At 41.2% G+C, this 20,795-nt stretch overlaps 1 protein-coding gene across 7 annotated transcripts in view; it reads left to right on the top strand.

The window, feature by feature from the left end:
• Positions 1 to 20,795, top strand: part of AFF4 (ALF transcription elongation factor 4) — a 110,700-nt gene that overhangs the window by 47,251 nt on the left and 42,654 nt on the right. For 4 of the 7 annotated variants that reach the window (XM_075900326.2, XM_075900327.2, XM_075900325.2 and 1 more), the window contains 4 exons: positions 4,157 to 4,283; positions 8,765 to 9,559; positions 11,278 to 11,322; positions 13,230 to 13,316. In XM_075900326.2, coding sequence (XP_075756441.2) covers positions 4,161 to 4,283; positions 8,765 to 9,559; positions 11,278 to 11,322; positions 13,230 to 13,316 — 1,050 coding nt within the window. In that variant the 5' untranslated portion in view covers positions 4,157 to 4,160. Of the gene's footprint in view, positions 1 to 3,560; positions 3,656 to 4,156; positions 4,284 to 8,764; positions 9,560 to 11,277; positions 11,323 to 13,229; positions 13,317 to 20,795 lie in introns of all 7 variants that reach the window. The other 3 variants (XM_075900322.2, XM_075900324.2, XM_075900328.2) reach the window with 2 other exon arrangements.

The following is a 20,795-nucleotide window of genomic DNA, read 5'->3' as shown; positions in this document are numbered from 1 at the left end:
GGAGTGGGTGAGGGAGAGAAACCAGTTGAGTACTCACTTGACTAGTCACTTATATCCCTACCCATAGCTTGTGAAGTGAGTCCATCTTGTGACAGTTGCATTGCCTCAATTGATTTATTTTTTTAGGGTATATCTTCACTATAGTGTTACTCTCTAGAGAGTGTTTAACTGGTGCAGCCCTAATTGTCCTTCCCTTGTACACACACAAGCTTCTTGAGTTCAGTGATGCTTTCAGCCTCTGCAAGCTAGCCTTTGAGGAGTTATGGTTTGGAAACTAGGGGGCTTTCATTTGGGCTGTTGATTGTGCAATAAGGATGCAGGCTAAAATACTTCTATGATAGTCCTTTAGTACCTGTCCACAGTTCTTGTGGACCACATTCTTGCACAATTCATTGGGCAGCTCATCTTACTGTATTACACAGAACCATAGCATATGCTCCCAGAAGTTGTAGCAAGAGACATGGGGGAAAGGGATTGCTGTAGCATTTAAAAAAAAAATTGGGCAATGCTTTGCAGTATAACTGCTCAGATCCAGACTAGGCAACTTGTGTGGGGCTCTGGCTTACAATTACCTGAGTACTTGCTGTGAAGACTCCCTTCTGAGACTGAGGAGGAGTAGGATAATGAGAAATAAGATGTTCAGTGAAAGGATGAGTTTGTGAAAAGAATGAACTGGGTACTGGAAGTGCCCAGTCCAACACTTGTGTTTTTAAATAAAAACCATCTGGGAACAGGTTTCAGCTTAAAACGGTTCATTTTTTACTTTTTTAAAAAATCCAACAATTGGACACAACTGGATTAAGTATTTTAGTGTTTTGCTTGGTTTTCATGTGATGTCTGACTAGTAATGTGTTTTGTTACTTTCATTCCCCCCTCCCCCCTCTGCGTTTTTCATATGTGCTCCAGCTCTTGCATTTTGACACTGGAATTGGGGCAAGAAGATTAGTGAATAGGAGAATCATTTTTAGTTGTTATAAACTTAATGAACCAACTGTGTACAGGTCTTCTCTAGTCAGGCGTACTCTGGTTCAGCAACAGCCATGGTCCGGAATGACTTCACTTAGCCAGAAGTTTACTTATCATGGGTGTGGCCAAGTTTCCCACTGTCCCATAAAAAGTTTTACAGCCCAATCCTGACTCTGTGTTCTCTACTGTTATTTAGTTCTTATTAGCCTGTAAATGTCTTCTAAGACCCCAGTAAGTAGTGGAAGTGTGGGTAATGCTGCTAGACAATATTGACCTCCCGTAGATCAGCAAATCCTCTACTTTTGCACTGTCAGGTCTCGAGGGTATCGGATTTAAGAGATTCAACCCGTAGAATATTTGGTTATGGTTAAAGGCATTCAGAGTATTTAACTGGGTTAATAATAGTTCACTGAAAGTTATCATTTCACTGTAATAGCTTTAATCTAAAGCAGTTTACAAAACCAGTTAATTAGTAGTAGTACTAATTTTTAATATGCATACTTTTGTTGTTTGCTTTTTAAAGTACCCTTTCTTACTCTTTCTGTTTGAGCATAGACCTCCATCTAGCATCTCTTGGGTGACCACTTTATATCTGTAGTACCTATCGTTCACTCAATAAGCTGTCTGAGAATTTACATGCTTATGAAAATCCACCAAACTAACTGCCCATTTTAATCTATTTATGCCAGTATGCAAACTTGTTTTGATTTTAATGGCTCATTTATTCACTGGAAGCACTGAATCTCTCTCTGAAGATTTAAACCCTTTTAAATTATTGTTTTTTATGAAACAAATACAGTCCAAATGATCACCTGTGTAGAATCTTTTCCTTCACTAATGTTTAAGATGGAGATTGGGGAAATGGAGAAATGCAAGTAGCTTGTCTAATATTTCTAATTACCTGTTCTCCATAGGTCTAGTAGTGTGAGTTGAGAGCCAGTTTAATTCCAGTGTTGCCACTGACTGAACTCAGTCAGTTCTCAAAGATCTTTACTGTCTTTTCATGTGAAGTTATTGAAAATGTTTCAGCCCCTCAGTGCAATAAAATGATTATTCCCATTACTTAGTTTGGATAGTCCTAATTATTAACGTAAGATTGGAAAGTTATTTGTATCATTTGTAAAAGTTATTGCTGATCAAAATTTTTCTCATTACATTAAAGGTATTACACCATACTTTGTGTAAAGCTGCAAGTGTTAAGTTTTCTTAAAGATTTAACTTTATATGCTCCTAAACTGAAGTAATTGTGTTGTCTTAGTGTGTCTTTTTTACCCATGTGGATAAAGTATTCTAGTACGATCAACAAAAAGCAAAGCTGAAAGGATTAATCTAAATTTACATTTTATATGAAACAGGCACTGAAGTGAAAGGCAGCTGTTTTATGTGGCTTTTAACCAAACAGTTCGTATAATTAAATCTGAGATGTGTTGTCAAATATCTTTTTCTTTGAAGACTTTTATATAAAGATGGGGTATTAGTTTACTTTTTGCTCTTCACTCAGTTTGGATGAAGTGAACTAGCCAGTTTCACTTTCAAGGGACCAATTTTTATATGGCTCAGTCTTGGAGATGAACGGTTTTCAATCATTTTAGTTTAACATGAACAAAAAGCCTTAGGTAACATTCCTGAATATGCAGACTAGTACATTCAAAACTGTTGTAGCTGAAAATTTGATAGCTTAACACCAGGCTAACACACTTAAACATTGTTTTTGCCCATCAAGACATGGCCTCAATACACACTTTGTCTTACTATGCTTGTGTTGCAGCCACTGCTGGGAAATAATGAAGTAGAACCAAAATCTACCTGTCACAATGTTTTTTTTTTTTTTTTTTTTAATGAAAGTTTCCAGTAATCAAAACTGTTTTGGCCTAACGTACTTCTCATCATCTCTTAAATTTATTACATTAACATAGAGGTATGAGACAATCAGAATGAAGCTAAATAAAGATGAGAGAAATTACAGTGAAAGTAAGCTAATATAAATATTTAAAAGGCTGATGGAAATTGAAGACTTAGAGTAACTCTTTTATTGGGCAGATTTTAAACAGGATGCTTCAGCAAACATTTTGAAAATAATGGGACTGTTCAAACAATCAAATAATGGTCTCTTGAATTAATGTAATATTTTATTTTGTTTAATTTTATTTAGACTACTTTAGCAAGTTAGTTTCTTATTTGTATAAAACAGCTAGCTTGTGTAGTGGTATATAAATAACAGAATGTTGATTTACACTTACGAATATACAGAATAGTAGCGTACACAAACACCACTGCCAGTGCCATTTTATTCATAGTGTGGTTTCCCTACTTTAAGTCTTGTATTTTTGAACTTGAAAAGCATCTTTAGACATCCTTTTTAAAAATGGTCTTAAAGCTTATAAGTAAAGTAATGTGACAGTTGAAGCAGACATCTTCTGAGTCAGCTTTTAAGAAAAGTACACTTTTAAAAAAAGAGAAAATTCCAAATTTCTTAACCCATGCTGATCATTAGTTACTAACGGTATGACAGCACAGTGGATGAGAGGTTGGAGTCTTGCTGTAACTGAGGTGTTTGCTGAAATTGTATTTAGAATAGAAATGTCGTTTTTTAGGGAACCTAGAAACAAGAGCAAAGCTGAGGTCTTAACTACGATAAAGGATGGACACCAAAGAAGCTGTGTTGGGGACAAAAACAAAGCAAAATAAGGTAGAGCAAAAGTAGAGGCCACACATCCACACATTGGCTATGGGAAGGGATGAGTGTGGGTGGGGGTTATACTGAATGGGGAAACAGACAGAGGATATTAAATGGGAAAAGTGGTGGAGGCTTTTAACAGTGAAAGGCAAATGAATACTTCTACCTTTTTGTTTTAAACCAGCATCTTCTAACTTAAACTAATTATGCAGGTGACATGGTTTGGAGGAGTAGGGGTTCATCTATGGATTGTATGAAGTTTACCATTCTGGATCATTGCCTTAGCTCTACCAGTTTTACAGATCAAATCTAATTGCTACTGGCAGGTTATAACACATACAGATGCCAGCTGTTTTTAATTAAAAACTTTTCAATTTTGGATATCTCCTACTGTGGTAAGGGGATTCTTCAATTGAACCGTTCTGTTGGCAAACTGAATATAATGGAACTTGTTCCATTCACTTTCATCCTTCATTTCCTTTCTGTGATCAGAAATTATGTTTTTGTTCGTAGCAACATGAACCGTGAAGACCGGAATGTGCTGCGTATGAAAGAAAGGGAAAGGCGAAATCAAGAAATTCAACAGGGCGAAGAAGTCTTTCCACCTAACTCTCCTCTCTTTGCTGAACCATATAAAGTTGTGAGTTTATGCTATTTTTAAAAAATGCAGTTCCTTGTAGCAAAAAAATATTTTCATTTATTTGATTTCTAATCTTTTTTTACCTGATTTTTTTTTTTTTTTCCCTTTGAGGGCACAGTTCTTGTTTGCAGTGATAACAGACAGGGCTTGAAATGAGGTTGGATGATGATTAAATAGCAGAACTAATAGATGCTCAAAATATCATTCAAGAATAAAGACATTGCTTTACCTGAAAGGATGTGTTGAAAAGGATAATTAAACTTCCGCTAATAAGTATTGGTCAGGTCTATTATGGTGGCTGGCTTCTTTTTTGACATTTTTTAGCTTATTGCTCAGCCTACTAGCTTTCATCTACAGCAGGAGTTCTCAGCCTTTTTCTTTTTGAGACCCGCAACAACATGCTATAAAGACTTCAGGACCCAGCTGGGGGGGGAGGGCACTCAGGACTCTGGTGCAGGGAGAAGGTGGACTGCCTTGGGCGTAGATATAGTTTGACTTTTATTTTGGGTGGACAGAGGCCAGCGGGGCTTGAGCCATTTCTGCAAGGTAGGGTCCAGGAAGAGAGCACCACTTCCACCCTGGGCTCATCTCAGCAAGCTACCTGCTTGTCTGCACCTGGGGAGGAGAGCACAACCAAAACTATAACTCAGAGCAGGGGAAGTTCAGCTCGAAAAAATTGAAAAAAGCTGAGGGGGTAGTTAGGGATGGTGTGTAGCAAGGGTGTAGATCAGGGTACAAGAAGAAGGAGATAAAGGCTGTGTTCAGGCAAGCATGGGGTAGTTCAGGGTGCAGAGAGGGAGACAGCTAGGTGCTGATGTTGGAAGGGCTCCCCCTGCAATTCCTGTTTTCCCAGGGTGCTGCCTGCCAAAGATTTGATTACCCTGCCCAGGAGGTTCTTGCTGGCTGTGTGATCAAAGGGGCTGGGAGCTGAGGAACATCTTCAAACCCCAGCAGCAAGAGATGAGGGAACATCACGGCTACCTGCATCATGGCGGCAGCCAGAACAGCAGGTGTCCTACACTGCCAGTCTGCAGTTTCTCACCTCTGGTGTGGCAAGGGTGAAGACAGAAGGGTGGGTGGGATGCGGGCGAGTTGCCTCAAGACTGCCATGTTCCTCCGTCAGTTCTTGGGTGAGGGCAACACACGCATGTTCCTCCAACACTGCCCATGGGTTTAGTGCTCTGAGGAGCACTTGAACTCAGAGCTCCAGAATTCAGCCCTGCTGTTTCTGGCTTCAGTCATTCAGGGGGTGCTGAGGATGGGGGCTGCAGCCCTGTGACTCCTGACTTCAGCCCCACAAGAGGTGTTGCAGATATGGATTTTAGCCATTGGGGAATGTGGATCCCTGCTGGATCAGAAGTTCTCAAGTACTGTTAGCTAAAAGAAACCAGGAATGGGATATTTGATGCTGGTTTTAAATACAAAACTGCTTAATAGCCTGGAGTTCTTTAATATAGCCAGGTTTTTAAAAAGTCGCTGGCTGTCATGACCTAATTAAGAATTTAATGTAACTTTTTTATTTTCTTTACAAACTCTTTAAAGTTCCTATTTATGATTTTTAAACCCTACTAGATTATCTCCCAGGGATCTGTTTAGGTCACACTCAACACCAGTAAAATAATATTTGTGCGCTTGAGGCAGAAACTAATTTTGAGAGGGTAAGGTAATGACATGAATGCTTGTAATATTTTATCATTGAAGAACAGTAAAAAAAACAGTTTCTTTCAGAGTACTCTCCTGGTAATTGAAGAAATGAGACTTGGGGCATGTCAGTGTTAGAAAGTTTTGCTGCATTAATTATATTGTTAAAGTGGTTAAATCTCCTAGCGTGAGCATCGTTATATGGTAGAGAAATAAATACTTGTTCCAGTTCGGTAAGCAGAATTGGTGTAACTGCTGATGCTAGAGCTTGGACCAGTAGGACTGCCATTAAGAAATAAATCTTTATCTTAATTGACATAGTTCCATCTGTTTTTCCAGGAAAACCAGCCTTTAAACATCATTTAAGCACTTATTAGAGAAGTAGCCTCAGTCTGAAAGATTAGTTAAGGGGCTGAGAGGTATGTTTTGGTGATGTGTGGGTGGTGGTGTGTTTTTTTTTTTTTTTTTTTTTTTTTTTGGAACCACTTATCTATTTGAGGTTCTTAATATAACTGGTACAACTGTTCCTTGCTGATCTAAAGCTATACTGTGTGGAACTCATGTCTTTCTTTGATAAATGCAGCTCAACTTTGGCCCAGGTTCTAGTGAGAATATTACTGAAAAGATACTTAAACAAAATGTCCACTACTGGATTCATAAATGAACACTGATAAATTGTGCTAGAGAATGAATGGAATTGACAAGAAAAACTATCTTAAATCCCTTATTTAACTTTTGTTTTTGTTTTCCTTGTCCAAGCTGAGAAATGAATAAGAACCGCATAAATAATAGATTCTTTCCTTAAAAGTGCTCATGCCCCATTTATGTGGCTACCAATACTTCCTCACAGCTCTCTTCCGCAAGAGTTCTGTGATAATACAATTCTTAAAAGCCCTGAGCTTTGAACAAAATGTGCTTTGGACCATCTATTTCATATGGCTGAAAGAAAAAAAAATTCTATTGTCACAGAATTATAGCCGAATTTAAAAGGAACGGTGGCATTTAAGGGTCTTTAAATCTTTCCATTTTTTTTTAACAGTTAGCTTCTTATTTCCTTAAATTGCTTTGGACCATTTTCCCAGAAGCTAGCAAATTAAGTGTACTTAGGCTTCTATAGGATGGCCTAGTTAAATTTAATTTTTCTTTTACCTGCTGTGTCAATAAGGATTTAGGTCATTAATTTCTAGAAATAGGCAGCCAAAGCCCATCCACTGCTGAAAGGGTAGTGGATATGATGTGAGATTTAAAGCCAGGAACTATATGGAAAGACGTTGACTCAGTGAGGGATTTGGAGGAATGTGAGGAAGGGGTTATTGAATATAGAAAATGGCATATAATAGCCCATTTGATCTATCTGGCAGTTGAACAGTGCTTAGCTAATACAGCTGAACTGGCCATACAATAATAGATAAGGTTGGCTTTGTGCCAACCTCTAATAGTTTCTAATACATTGGGCAAAATTTGTCCCTTAACTCTTTGGCCAGTCTGTCTGCTTTCGATAGATGGTTCTTGGTTCTGGTGGAAGATTCTGCCATTACAAGATGGACATTTTTTTCTGTATTGAATCCATTATACTTCATAAACTAATATCTGTAATCTAGCTGTTATTTTCTGATAATAGGAAACTGCATTTAATGTTAAACTTGATTAAACTTTATGGATATGCTATTTATTAGCCCACTGAAGGCTTCCTGTTAGTGGTACACCACCAAATGTTCTTTTATCATGTGGGGGTTACAGCTTTTAAGAATAAAAAAAGGATACTTTTAAAGATAGATGGGGGAGAGAGTAAAGATAAAATCACTTAATAGGATGAATGAGATGTTAAAAATAAGATGACTAGCTTTAGAAATCAGAAGGGAGTAATAACTACATATTTCTGTATTAATTAGGAGAATAACCTTTAGTACTTCTCTGGAATAAGAGATGAAACTGGGGTAGTACACAAAATAGACTTGGATGCTGACAAAGTTCTGAACCCTGTTGTGTAGGTTTACTATTGTAGTTCTGGGTCATAAGAACATAAGAATGGCCATACTGGGTCAGACCAAAGGTCCATCCAGCCCAGTACCCTGTCTACCGATAGTGGCCAAAGCCAGGTGTCCCAGAGGGAGTGAATCGAACAGGTAATGATGGAGCGATCTCTCTCCTGCCATCCATCTCCACCCTCTGACAAACAGAGGCCAGGGACACTATTCCTTACCCATACTGGCTAATAGCCATTAATGGACTTAACCTCCATGAATGTATCTAGTTCTCTTTTAAACCCTGTTATAGTCCTAGCCTTCACGACCTCCTCAGGCAAGGAGTTCCACAGATGGACTATGCTCTGTGTAAAGAAGAACTTCCTTTTATTTGTTTTAAACCTGCTGCCCATTAGTTTCATTTGGTGGCCCCTAGTTCTTATATTATGGAAACAAGTAAATAACTTTTCCTTATTGGCTATCTCCACACCACTCATGATTTTATAGACCTCTATCATATCCCTCTTCAATCTCCTCTTTTCCAAGCTGAAAAGTCCCAGTATCTTTAATCTTTCCTCATATGGGATCCGTTCCAAACCCCTAATCATTTTAGGTGCCTTTTCTAATGCCAGTATATCTCTTTTGAGATGGAGACCATATCTGTACACAGTATTCAAGATGTGGGTGTACCGTGGATTTATATAAGGGCAATAAGACATTCTCTGTCTTACTCTCTATCCCTTTTTAATGGTTCCTAACATCCTGTTGGTTTGTGTACCTAAAGCCAAGTGTATATATCTTAGATTTAGGAATCTTATTTTAAAAATACTACTTAAATGTATTTTGAATCTTATATTTTTGTTGTACTTTGTACAGACCAGCAAAGAAGATAAACTCTCTAACCGTATTCAGAGCATGCTTGGAAATTATGATGAAATGAAGGATCTTATAGGCGACAGATCTCTACAAAAGCTTGTTGGTATTCCCAAACCAACAGTACCATCAACGCCAGATGAAAAATCAAACCAAAATTTCTTTGGTGAACAGAGACACAGTACCAGCTCTCATCAGAGCAGCAAATGGACTCCTGTAGGGCCAGCACCTAGCACTTCCTCCCAATCACAGAAACGGTCCTCAGGTTTACAAACGGGACACAGTAGTCAGCGGAGCAGTGGCAATAACACTAGCAACAGTGGCCAGAGGCATGACCGTGACTCATATGGTGGTAGCAGCAGCAGCCGCAAAAAAAGCCAGCACGGATCAGAACACTCCAAATCTCGTTCTTCCAGCCCTGGAAAACCATCTGCTGTTTCTTCGTTGAGCTCCAGCCATTCTCGGTCTCATGGAAGTGATCATCATAGCAAAGAACATCAGCGTTCAAAGTCTCCACGGGATCCTGATGCAAACTGGGACTCACCTTCCCGTGTACCTTCATTTTCAAGTGGACAACACTCTAACCAGTCTTTTCCTCCTTCATTAATGTCCAAGTCCAATTCAATGTTGCAGAAGCCCACTGCCTATGTAAGGCCCATGGATGGACAGGAGTCCATGGAACCAAAGTTGTCCTCTGAACACTACAGTAGTCAAACGCATAGCAACAGCATGAGTGAGCTGAAGCCTAGCAGCAAAGCACATCTAACCAAGCTCAAAATACCTTCTCAGCCATTAGACGTAAGTTGGTACGAACGTGTGTGGTTTGTTTTTAAAGGGGTGGGTGTATCTTTTTTTTTTTTTTTTCTTCCCCACAGCATCTATGGCTAGGATTTTCAGAGACACTTAAGGGAGCAGGGTGCCTAACTTCTATAGGCTGCACTGAATATCCAAGCTTCTGTGACTACCCTCAATTTACTACAAAAATACAGGGCTTCATTCTGGAAAATGAAGCAAATTTGTAGCTTGGTCAGTGAGCAGTCGCACATTTTTCTTTTATATTTTAAGGAGTATCTTGTTTGTTTTTCGTTTTACATCCCCATTGTGAATTACATAATTGCACATCATGTTGAAGATTTTATGGTCTCCTGCTCTTTTTGAACCAAATTCTCTTTTAAAGTGTCATAATTGTGCATAATTTACCTACAGTTTTTTAAAAAGCAATTTACAGGTCCGGCAACATGCATGATCTGGCAGGACCAGGGTTGTTCCTGGGCCACTGAGCCCAGGTATGGGGAGGTAGGGCCATGGAGCAGGATTGTGGTGGGGGGCTGGTGACTCAGATGGGGGCCCCCTTTGGGGGCAAGGCAATGGAGAGTTCTGCCCCCCGTTCCCAGGAGGAAGCAGGAGTCGTCAGTGGCCACAGAGCTCCAGCCGCAGTCAGGGAACTCCAGCCCCCACTGCTGAACTCATGTCCGGCAGTGGCTGTGGGGATCTGGAAGCATCAGCTTGGGGAGCCACTGCCAGGCAGGCAGCAGCAGTGCTGGGCTAGAACCCTAGCAGAAGGCAGTTCAGGATGGGCCATATTGGGAGGTACCTGCCCTGGTTTAGCAAATCCCCTCGATTGGGACTGGTCACGTCCCGAAGATGCTGGATGAGGGAGGTCCAACCTGTAACTAGGTTTCAGAACTTAGTCTATAAGGTGCCACAGGACTCCTCATCGCTTTTGCAGATTCAGACTAACACAGCTACCCCTCTGATACTTTAGTAAGATGCTGTTGCCTCAACTCTTAGCTGCTCAAATATTAGTAGTTGCGAGTCTTTTAGATATCCCAAATAAGTGGTAAATAAAATCTAGAAAATACTGGTCCTAGTTATTTTATGCATAGGGAAAGGCATTTATGCCAAGTATTCAGAAATGTGGGAGTAATTTATACTTTAAACTATGACAAGCAGTATTGTAGCTCTCTACCCCTCTACATATATTAGGACACACAGAAGGAGTTACTAAAGTACGAATACTTTAAGTACCTCTTTTGCCCTATCTATGCATTCATTAATAATTAAGTTGATGAGAGAATAGGCCTGAACAGGTTACAGCTTACCATTATGCTATTTCAGATAGTGCCCAGTGACTTGCCTTGTGAATGTATGGTTTAAAAATAAATCCACGCTTTCATATGTTTGTAAGACACTGATGTGTTAAGATCTTGTTAACATTTAAGTGAAGGATACAGATGAAGGGTTTGAATAACATATTTAGGATATTACATCTCCTGTGCTATTTCTAAATGTGACTGCTTCGTGCCATAGAACATCTAGGGTATCTGCAATTCTAGAAATGGATGATAAACTATTGTTGGTTCTTTAGTCCAGCATTGCTACTCCTTTCACTGATTCAAGATGAATATCAGCAGCACTTGGCCACAAACAAGTCTCACTTCAAATCCTGCTATGTTAAGGTGGGGGAGCCTTTAGAAGTATATATGAAATATTTAATCCTGAACTTCAATTTGTAGGCATCAGCATCTGGTGATGTGACCTGTGTGGATGAAATTCTAAAAGTGAGTTCTCTGTTCTTCTGGTTCTTGTCTTTATTAAATAAGCACCGGCAATGGGGGAAACTAAAGTAAAGGTTGCACCTCCCTATTCTGGCATCCTTGGGACCTGACTGGCCCCAAACGAGGGAGTTTGCTGGACCAGAGAGGGTCAATTCTAGCCTATTTGCCTCCAGGCTCTCTTGGGGGGGTTTCCAGCCTCCTTTCTGGGCTCTCTTTCTGAGTCCCAGGCTTCTCTCACGAATGCCGGCCCTGCTGCCAGGGGCCCTGCTGCCAGGCTCCCTGCCCCCAGGCTGCCAGCCCGACTTCACTGCTATCCCTGGCCGCCCTTCTGGCCACTGGCCCTCCAGCCACTGGAATGGCTCTGCTCCTGGTCACTGGCCAGGCTCTGATCCCAGCCCACCACTGTTCCCAGACCCAGCCAGGCTTCCAGCTCTGTTCTCTGCCTGGCTCTGCTGCTAGCACCCTTTCCCCCAGCCACCAGACTGGCTTGGCTCCTGCTCCAGCCTCTCTGTCACTGGACTCCCAGCCAGACCGCGCTCCCAGTCGCCGGGGTTCTCTGGTCCAACAACCAAAGTGTCCCGGACCCAAGATGTTCGACCTGTACTTGTCCTGCCCGCACATGAGGGAAAACTAACTCTGTTCCAGGAATGTTACTTACACTACCTAATTCCTTAAATTGTCAGTGTGCTAGGTACATGGATTCTAGTTTCTGCTGCAACTGCTAACTTTAAAGCCACTGTGCCTGCTACCTTCCTAGAACCTAAAGTATTGACCCAAATTGACATCTGTTTTAAACTTGTTGATAAGCTGCTTTGTTCCTACAAAGCTTCTGTTAATACCTTTATCAGTCCTATGTATTTATTGAATGTGCTTTAGATTTCCATTTTCATGGTAGGGATGTAAGCAACTAGTTGACTATCTGATGAGCAAATGCTTATTGGATAGTGGATTAGTGACTCAACTAATCACTCCACCCCTGGCTCCACACCCACCTTGCTGCCTCTATCAGAGAGGCAGTGGAGCGGGGGGGAAGCAGAATCTGATGCTGGGGAGGAAGAGGCTTAAAAGCTGGTTTTCCCTCGGCATGGTCTCTGTAAGGAGAAGGGGCAGAGGCACAGTGGGGACCTGGCAGCTCTTCTGCCTTCGAAATGTAGCAAGAGCAGGGCTCTTGAAACATTCCAAACGCAGAAGCACTGTGGGGAGCCTGGGGTGAGCTGGGGACTCAACAGTCCCCCATTGACCCCACGCTCCCTGCTTTTGAAATGTACAAGAGTCTCTAGAGGGCTCTTGTACATTTCAGGAGCGAAGCACCACCAGCATGCAGGGCCAGTGGGGGACTCAATCTTCTGCTGCTGGGCCTGTGCTTCCTGCTTTTGAAACGTACAAGAACTCAGGAGGGCTCTTGTACATTTCAAAAGCAAAATGCTACAGGGAGAGAGGGACAATTTGAGTCTCCTGCTGTCCTGTGCTCCCAGTGGTGCTTTGCTTTTGAAATGTACAAAAGCACTTTCAGGGCTCTTGTACATTTCAAAGGGAGAGGCTCTCTTATCGACTAATTGAATAGTCAATGCAAATTACATTGACTATTCAATTAGTTGATTGATCTGAATTTAACATCCTTATTTCAGTTAAATATTTTTAAAAAATTTCTGGATTTCTCAGCAAAAATGTGTTAATTTATAGACACAGAATGGAGCAACATACTCAGAACTCTGTCAGATATGTTTAGTAAACATGAAAAAAGAAATTTGTCTCTAAGATTAAAGTAAATACATTAAATCTTAGGTTTTACATCTAATGACTATAGATTAAAAAGCTATTCACACTTCTGTCTGAAATATTTTTAAGTTGACATTTTGATGTGTTCTTACCTTGATGTATCAAGGCTTCGCTTTTTGGTTTGGTTACAGGAGATGACCCACTCTTGGCCTCCCCCTCTGACTGCTATTCATACACCATGCAAAACAGAACCTTCAAAATTTCCTTTTCCAACTAAGGTTAGTGAATAACAAATCTAACTTCATGTTTTGTTCAGTAGACAAATATTGCATGATATTAAAACTAGAGAAACTCTTTTTAAAGTTCAAGAATTGCATTGCAGGGTTTAAAGCTCTTGTTAAATTCAACAGTGTATTGTCATTTGGGGTTTGTTGAACACATGCAAAAATGTGTCTGAAAATCCACCCTGAGTTTGCAGCAGTGCCCATGATAGCTCTGTAAGGAGCACAGTTCTGTCCTTCCCTATGTACATTCATTCAACTGCTATATCTTCCTAAAATGAACAAAAGTGGAAGGCAGTATTCTGCTGCAGTGGCTTCAGTCCCATTGGCTATGTCTAGACTGCAGGCTTCTTGTGCAAGAAGGTTTTTATCGGAAGAGATCGTCCGCAAAAACTTCTTGCGTAAGAACGTGTCCACGCTGCAAGTGTGCATGGAAAAAGTGAAGGGCTTTTGCTAAAGAGTGTCCAACTCTATAGATGCTCTCTTGAAAGTAAGCACTGATTGATATGCACAGAATGACCACCAGGTACTTGTGCTTTTTTCTCTTTCTTCTTTTTGCACAAAAACCCTCTTTTCCCCATCCACACACGCCTTTTTGCGAAAGAAATCTTTCGCAAAAAGGCTTCTTCCTCGTAGAAAGAAGAATACCAATTGCATAAAAATCCCTTTGTTCTTTCCATTCTCTTGCACAAAAATATGCTTGAGATGTGGACGCTCTGAGTTTTTGCAGAAAAACAGCCGTTTTTCAACAAAAACTCTGAAGTGTAGACCTAGACATTGAGAGTAGTGGAAAATAACAGCCATTTTGAAAGAGAGGAATAGGTTTTTTTTAAGTAAATACTGCTATTTTCCATAAGTAGGGGCTGAAGAAGAAACTGTTTGTTACTAAGAGCTTTGTTAAGACCATTAATCTTAAAAAGGTTTCTTTTTTAAAAGTACCCATTGCATCGGATCTGTTCAGTAGGAAAGGAGGGGAAAAGAAAACGTGTACGTGTGTGGGGGCAGGAGGCGCACGCGCATGTAGAAATGTGGGTCGGATCAAGAAGGGGGACCTGCACAGTACGCTCTGGCTGCTTTGTGCTGCCCTGTTAAGTATGTACTGGTAGATCTGGTCCTGAAAGTTTAAAAAAAACAAACAAACTCCTTAAGTTGCTAGTATGTATCTTAAGATGATTAGAAATATCATATAGTAACGTTGTCTTAGTTTTTCATGTATAATATTTTTCATTAAAAACATAAGAGAATTTTGAGATAAAAATTTGAGTAATTTAAGAGTAAAAGCATTTAGGGATCCTGTAATTATTCCTATAGTCAGGGCTCGACAAATAATGCAATCTACTCACCTGTGGCGAGTAGATGGCAACCCGGAAGAGCCGGGTTTGGGCGATCTGCACATGTGCAGAATGATCTGCACATGCGCAGACCGCCGGACAGCGCAACTGGTGAGCGGGGCTCGCTGTGGTTCGGCGAGCCCTGCACATAGTCAACCATCACGAATGCAAGAAATGCAAAGGAAAGGTTAAACTTCAGAAAATCAGACATACAAAGAATGGAAATGCACAGCTAAGGCACTTGAAAACAACCTTAAATCTGTTCAATTGATGTTTTCAGCCCTGCCTTCTTTCCTTCCCTTCCCCCATATAATTTAAAAAATCAGTATTTGTAGATCTACAGTCAACAAAATAGTCACGCTCTAATAACAATTGCATATGTGTTAGCCTGGTATCACTTCCTGGAATGAGGCATCACTAAAAGAAGATAGTGCAGCTCTTACATTTATCCCTCTTGTTTCTCATGTATGATCAACAATGAAAAAACATTTAGGGGACTTCAATTATACAGATATAGGTTAGGAAAATAACACAGCGGGACACAGACTTTCCAATAAGTTCTTGGACTGCATTGGGGACAACTTTTTATCTCAAAGTTGAAAAAGCTACTGGGGGGAAGCTGTTCTAGATTTGATTTTAACAAATAGGGAGGAACTGGTTGAGAATTTGGAAGTGGAAGGCAGCTTGGGTGAAAGTGATCATGAAATCATAGCGTTCACAATTCTAAGGAAGGGGGTAGAAGGGAGAACAGCAAAATAGAGACAGTGGATTTCAGGAAGGCGGATTTTGGTAAGCTCAGAGAGCTAATGGGTAAGGTCCCATGGGAATCAAGACTGAGGGGAAAAACAACTGAGGAGAGTTGGCAGTTTTTCAAAGGGACATTAAGGGCCCAAAAGCAAGCTATTCCGCTATGTAGGAAAGATAGAAAATATGGCAAAAGACCACCTTGGCTTAACCATGAGATCTTGCATGATCTAAAAGTAAAAAAGGAGTCATATAAAAAATGGAAAGAAGGATAAATTACAAAGGATGAATATAGGCAAACAACGCAGGAATGCAGGGGCAAGATTAGAAAGGCAAAGGCATAAAATGAGCTCTAACGAGCTATGGGAATCAAGGGAAACAAGAAAACTTTTTATAAATACATTGGAAGCAAGAGGTAGACCAAGGAGAGGGATAGGCCCACTGGTCAGGAGGGAGAAACAGTAACAGGAAACTTGGAAATGGCAGAGATGCTTAATGACTTCTCTGTTTTGGTCTTCACCGAGAAGTTTGAAGGAACGCCTAACATAGTGAAGGCTAGTGGGAAAGGGGGTAGGTTTAGAAGATAAAATAAAAAAAAGAACAAGTTAAAAATCACCTAGAAAAGTTAGATGCCTGCAAGCCACCAGGGCCTGATGAAATGCATCCTAGAATACTCAAGGAGCTGATAGAGGAGGTATCTGAGCCTATAGCTATCATCTTTGGAAAATCATGGGAGACAGGAGAGATTCCAGAAGACTGGAAAAGGACAAAAATAGTGCCCATTTATAAAAATGGAAATAAGAACAACCCAGGAAACTATAGACCAACTATAGTTTAACTTCTGTGCCAGGGAAGATGATGGAACAAGTAATTAAGGAAATCATCTGTAAACACTTGTAAGGTGGCAAGGTGATACGGAACAGTCAGCACAGATTTGTAAAGAACAAATCATGTCAAACCAATCTGATAGCTTTCTTTGGTAGGATAATGAGTCTTGTGGATAAGGGAGAAGCGGTGGATGTGGTATACCTAGACTTTAGTAAGGCATTTGATACGGTCTTGCATGATATTCTTATCAATAAACTAGGCAAATACAACTTAGATGGGGCTACTATAAGGTGGGTGCATAACTGGCTGGATAACCATACTCAGAGAGTAGTTATTAAGTTTTCAATCCTGCTGGAAAGGTATAACAAGTGGGGTTGTGCAGGGATCTGTTTTGGGATCAGCTGTGTTTGATATCTTCATCAACGATTTAGATATTGGCATAGAAAGTACGCTTATTAAGTTTGCAGATGATACCAAGCTAGGAGGGGTAGCGACTGCTCTGGAGGATAGGGTCATAATTCAAAATGATTTGGACAAGTTGGAGAAATGGTCTGAGGTAAACAGGATGAAGTTTAATAAAGACAAATGTAAAGTGGTCCACTTAGGAAGGAACAATCAGTTTCACACACACAGAATGGGAAGCGACTGTCTAGGAAGTAGCACGGCAGAAAGGGATCTAGGGGTTATAATGGACCATAAGCTGAATGAGAGTCAGCAGTATAATGCTGTTGCAAAAAAAGCAAACATGATTCTGGGATGCCTTAACAGGAGTGTCGTGAGCAAGTCACGAGAAGTCATTCTTCCGCTCTACTCAGCGCTGGTTAGGCCTTAGTTGGAGTACTGTGTCCAGTTCTGGGCACCACATTTCAAGAAAGATGTGGAGAAATTGGAGAGGGTCCAGAGAAGAGCAACAAGAATGATTGAAGGTCTAGAAAACATGGCCTCTGATGGAAGGCTGAAAGAATTGGGTTTGTTTAGTTTAGAAAAGAGAAGATTGAAGGGGGACATGATTGCAGTTTTCAGATTTCTAAAAGGGTGTCATGAGGAGGTAGAAAACTTGTTCATCTTGGTCTCTGGGGATAGAACGAGAAGCAATGGGCTTAAACTGCAGCAAGGGAGGTTTAGGTTGGACATTAAGAAAAAGTTCCTAACTGTCAGGAATAAATTGCCCAGGGAGGTTGTGGAATCCCCATCGCTGGAGATATTTAAGAGTAGGTTAGGGTATGTCTACACTTGCAGCCTAATTAAAACTAGGGCTGCAAATGTAGGCATTCAGAATTGCAAATCAAGCCCGGGATTTAAATATCCTGCGCTTGATTTGCACGTTCCCGGCCGGGCGCCATTTTTAAAAATTTACAAGCCTGGACTAACTGCCCGTGTCTACACGTAGCAGGGAAACAGGCGTTCGAAATAAAGCCCTATTTCTAACTACCTGTTAAACCTCATTGCAGGAGGAACAACAGGTAGTTTGATATAGGGCTTTATTTCGAACGCATGTTTCCCTGCTGTGTGTAGATGCAGGCAGTTAGTCCGGGCTTGTAAATTTCAAAAAATGGCACCTGGCTGGGAACATGCAAATCAAGCGCAGGATATTGAAATCCCGGGCTTGATTTACAATTCTGAATGCCTGCATTTGCAGCCCTAGTTCGAATTAAGCTGCGATGTAGACATACCGTATAATAAATGTCTATCTGGGATGATCTAGACCAGTGGTCTCCAGCCTTTTTACACCCAAGATCACTTTTTAAGTCTCAGAACAGGTGAAGATCTACTGCCCCGCCCCTTCCTTGAAGCCCCGCCTACATTACATGAGGAAATCTAATGTAAATGTACTGCGCAGGTGCGCAGTTCAGAGAGGGCTCAAGAGCTACTCTTAGAGCCCCTTAGATCTACTGGTTGGTGACCACGGATCTAGACAGTATTTGGTCCTGCCACGAGGGCAGGGAATTGGGCTCGATGACCTCTCAAAGTCCCTTCCAGTCCTAGTATTCTGTGATTCTATGATTGCAATATTGTTCTGCTCCAAAATCAACGCACCATTAAAATGGATTGGGGCAGCCTGCTCCTCCCTTGGCACAGTTTCAGTATTCACAGACTCAGCAAATGTTACTGCATGAATAACCTTTGTAATGTTAACTGAAAAATCTTCAAAGTCATAAGAGCTAGACTTACATTTTGTAATGAAAGGTAAGATTTTTGGAGCATTGTGGACAGACTTGAGAGGAAAGTTACAGTCCATTGAATGAGCCAGTTTGACTCCCCAATAGAGAATAGTGGACTTACAAGAATATTTCACTTGAAGTTTATTTTCATCAGTAATTTTTCTGTGTTCTTCTATTTCATTATTAATCTTTTATATCCCTTTTTTGTGGGGACCGTTGTTATCTTCTGTTATCTCCAAGATTAATGTAGTTGCCTTGAGTTACAGTGAAAATTACTAATATGGTTATCTAAAATAATCTGGTCTGGTCTTATGACAGTCCATGGACATCACCCATGTACCTGTGCTATCAGTACTTACACCCAAAGACCCATGTTCCCTGAAAATAGCAGAATAGGGGACCTGTTTGTCTTTGTGCATGGGTCTCCCAAACCTAGGGCCAGCCCTGCATCTGTCTTTCTCCTTTTCAACTGTATGTTCTTGTTTGCTCCTGTCCAGTGAGCTGAGAATTTACGAGTACAGATTGCACCTCTCTAGACTAGGACACTCTGATTTGGCAACATTTGTGGTCTGCTCCTGGTGCAGGGCTGGTGGCTAAGAGCCCTGAGGGCCAGCAGGGCAAATGGGCTGCCAGCAACGAGCTGCCAGGAGGCTGGGAGTCCGATGTGCGGCTCAGCAGAAGTGGGGGAAGCTGGCTGGTGGCAGGGGGAAGCTGGCCAGGAGGGCAGCAGCTGGGTCAGGGCTGTGGAAGGGGGAGGTTGGTGTTGGGGGAGCCAGAAATGACCTCCCCTGGTCTGGCAAAATCCCTCAACTGAGGCCAGTGAGGTCCTGAGGATGGCGGACATTTTGGTAGTCACTTATCTTATCAGTGTAATGAAAGATTTTAAAATCTTGAACACTTTCATCCAAGCTTAATTAGTTGACTCATACAAAACTGGCAACTCAGCATTAATACTTAAAATCTTTTATTGTTAAGAGAAATAATTTTAAGTTTCATAATATTCAAACTAGTATGTAATAACCCCAACATGACTGAAGAAGAAATCTGTTTCTTTACAGAATGTTTTTCTCTATCTTGCAAACATGTAGCTATTTGGCTTTTGAGTATAGGTTGGAACCTCTGTTGTCTGGGACACACTGGTTCGGCAGGACCACAGATTTTGCTAGGAGCAGAGCTGGTCTGGCTGGCAGCAGCCTGCAGGGCCAGTGTACTAAGGGCCGAGGAACCCCGGGAGCTGGCACGCTGGGCCAGGGAACCCCAGGAGCAGCTGCCATCCTGCCCTGCACATGGGGCTGGGTAGCAGAGCCTCAAGAATGGGCTGGGGGCAGTAGATACAGGCAGGTGGGCTGAAGGTCGTCAGGCCTCTTGAGTTCTCCCAGGACAGAAACCAGGAGCGAAACCCCAATGAGATACTGGATGCCTGACCCCCCCCCCCCCCCCCCCCCGGTCCGGCAAATTCTCTTGTTTGGGACCAGGGAGATTCAACCTTTATTTGACTTTCCTCCTAAGCATATATATGGAATAATTTGTTTTGGGAGGGGGAAGGGGGGGAGGGGAGAAGCTATATTAGATTACTTGGCCTTGCTGACATAAAAGAACCAAGAGAGGTCACATTTTTGAATCTTTATCAGTCAGGATTATGTTTCTTAAACCAGCTTGCAGAAAAATCCATTTATGGCTTCTTCATGTCTTCTGACTTCTAGCCAATTTTATTCCATGACTATGCATCTTAAATGTAGATTCTGTTTAATACTTTCTGCAGATCCAAAGCCTGTAATTTCCTCTGCCATGTACCCCCTGTCATTCTTGGCAGGAATATGTTCCAAGAATAAAGCAAGTTTGTGAGCCATGGGTTTGTTTAACCAGAAAGCATAATGGAATGTGGAAAACAAAACAGAACAGTGGTTTATTTTAATCAAGATGTACTGTCCTAAGAGGACTTGACCTCTTCAGATATAGTACTTTCTTCACAAGTAATACACTGCTAGGTTTCACAGCATTCTACCTGTGTGTTAACACTTGGTATGTCTTGCATTCTGTACTACAAACTTAGACACTTCTGTGGACTAATGTGTCATCTTAGATTGTTAGGGCAAGAACTGTCATCTTGGACATGTCTAGCTGCATTAAATTTGACTTCCTCACAGGATTACCTTATTGATCTTTTTTCCGTAAGAAATCTGAGTAAAATTTTTGATGCAGTTTAGGACTCTAGTAACTGCTTGAGTCACTTTTGAAATGTTTATTTTTTGTCATTTGAGTTGAGGCCTGTGGTTACTGCTTCCACCTAAGGATGACTATAATACTCCAGTGAGTGAGTGTGTGTAGACCAAGGGCAGGTGATAATATTTTACTAGGGGCCTCACGGGAAGGGGCGGAGCCTCAAGCAGAAGGGGCAGGGCCAGGCTATT

Source organism: Pelodiscus sinensis, chromosome 16 (genome assembly GCF_052426305.1).
Source record: "Pelodiscus sinensis isolate ZL-2025 chromosome 16, ASM5242630v1, whole genome shotgun sequence".
In the NCBI taxonomy this organism is placed as follows: Eukaryota; Metazoa; Chordata; order Testudines; family Trionychidae; genus Pelodiscus; species Pelodiscus sinensis.
Note: the sequence above shows the minus strand (reverse complement) of the source record. Positions and strands in the feature narration are given on the sequence as shown.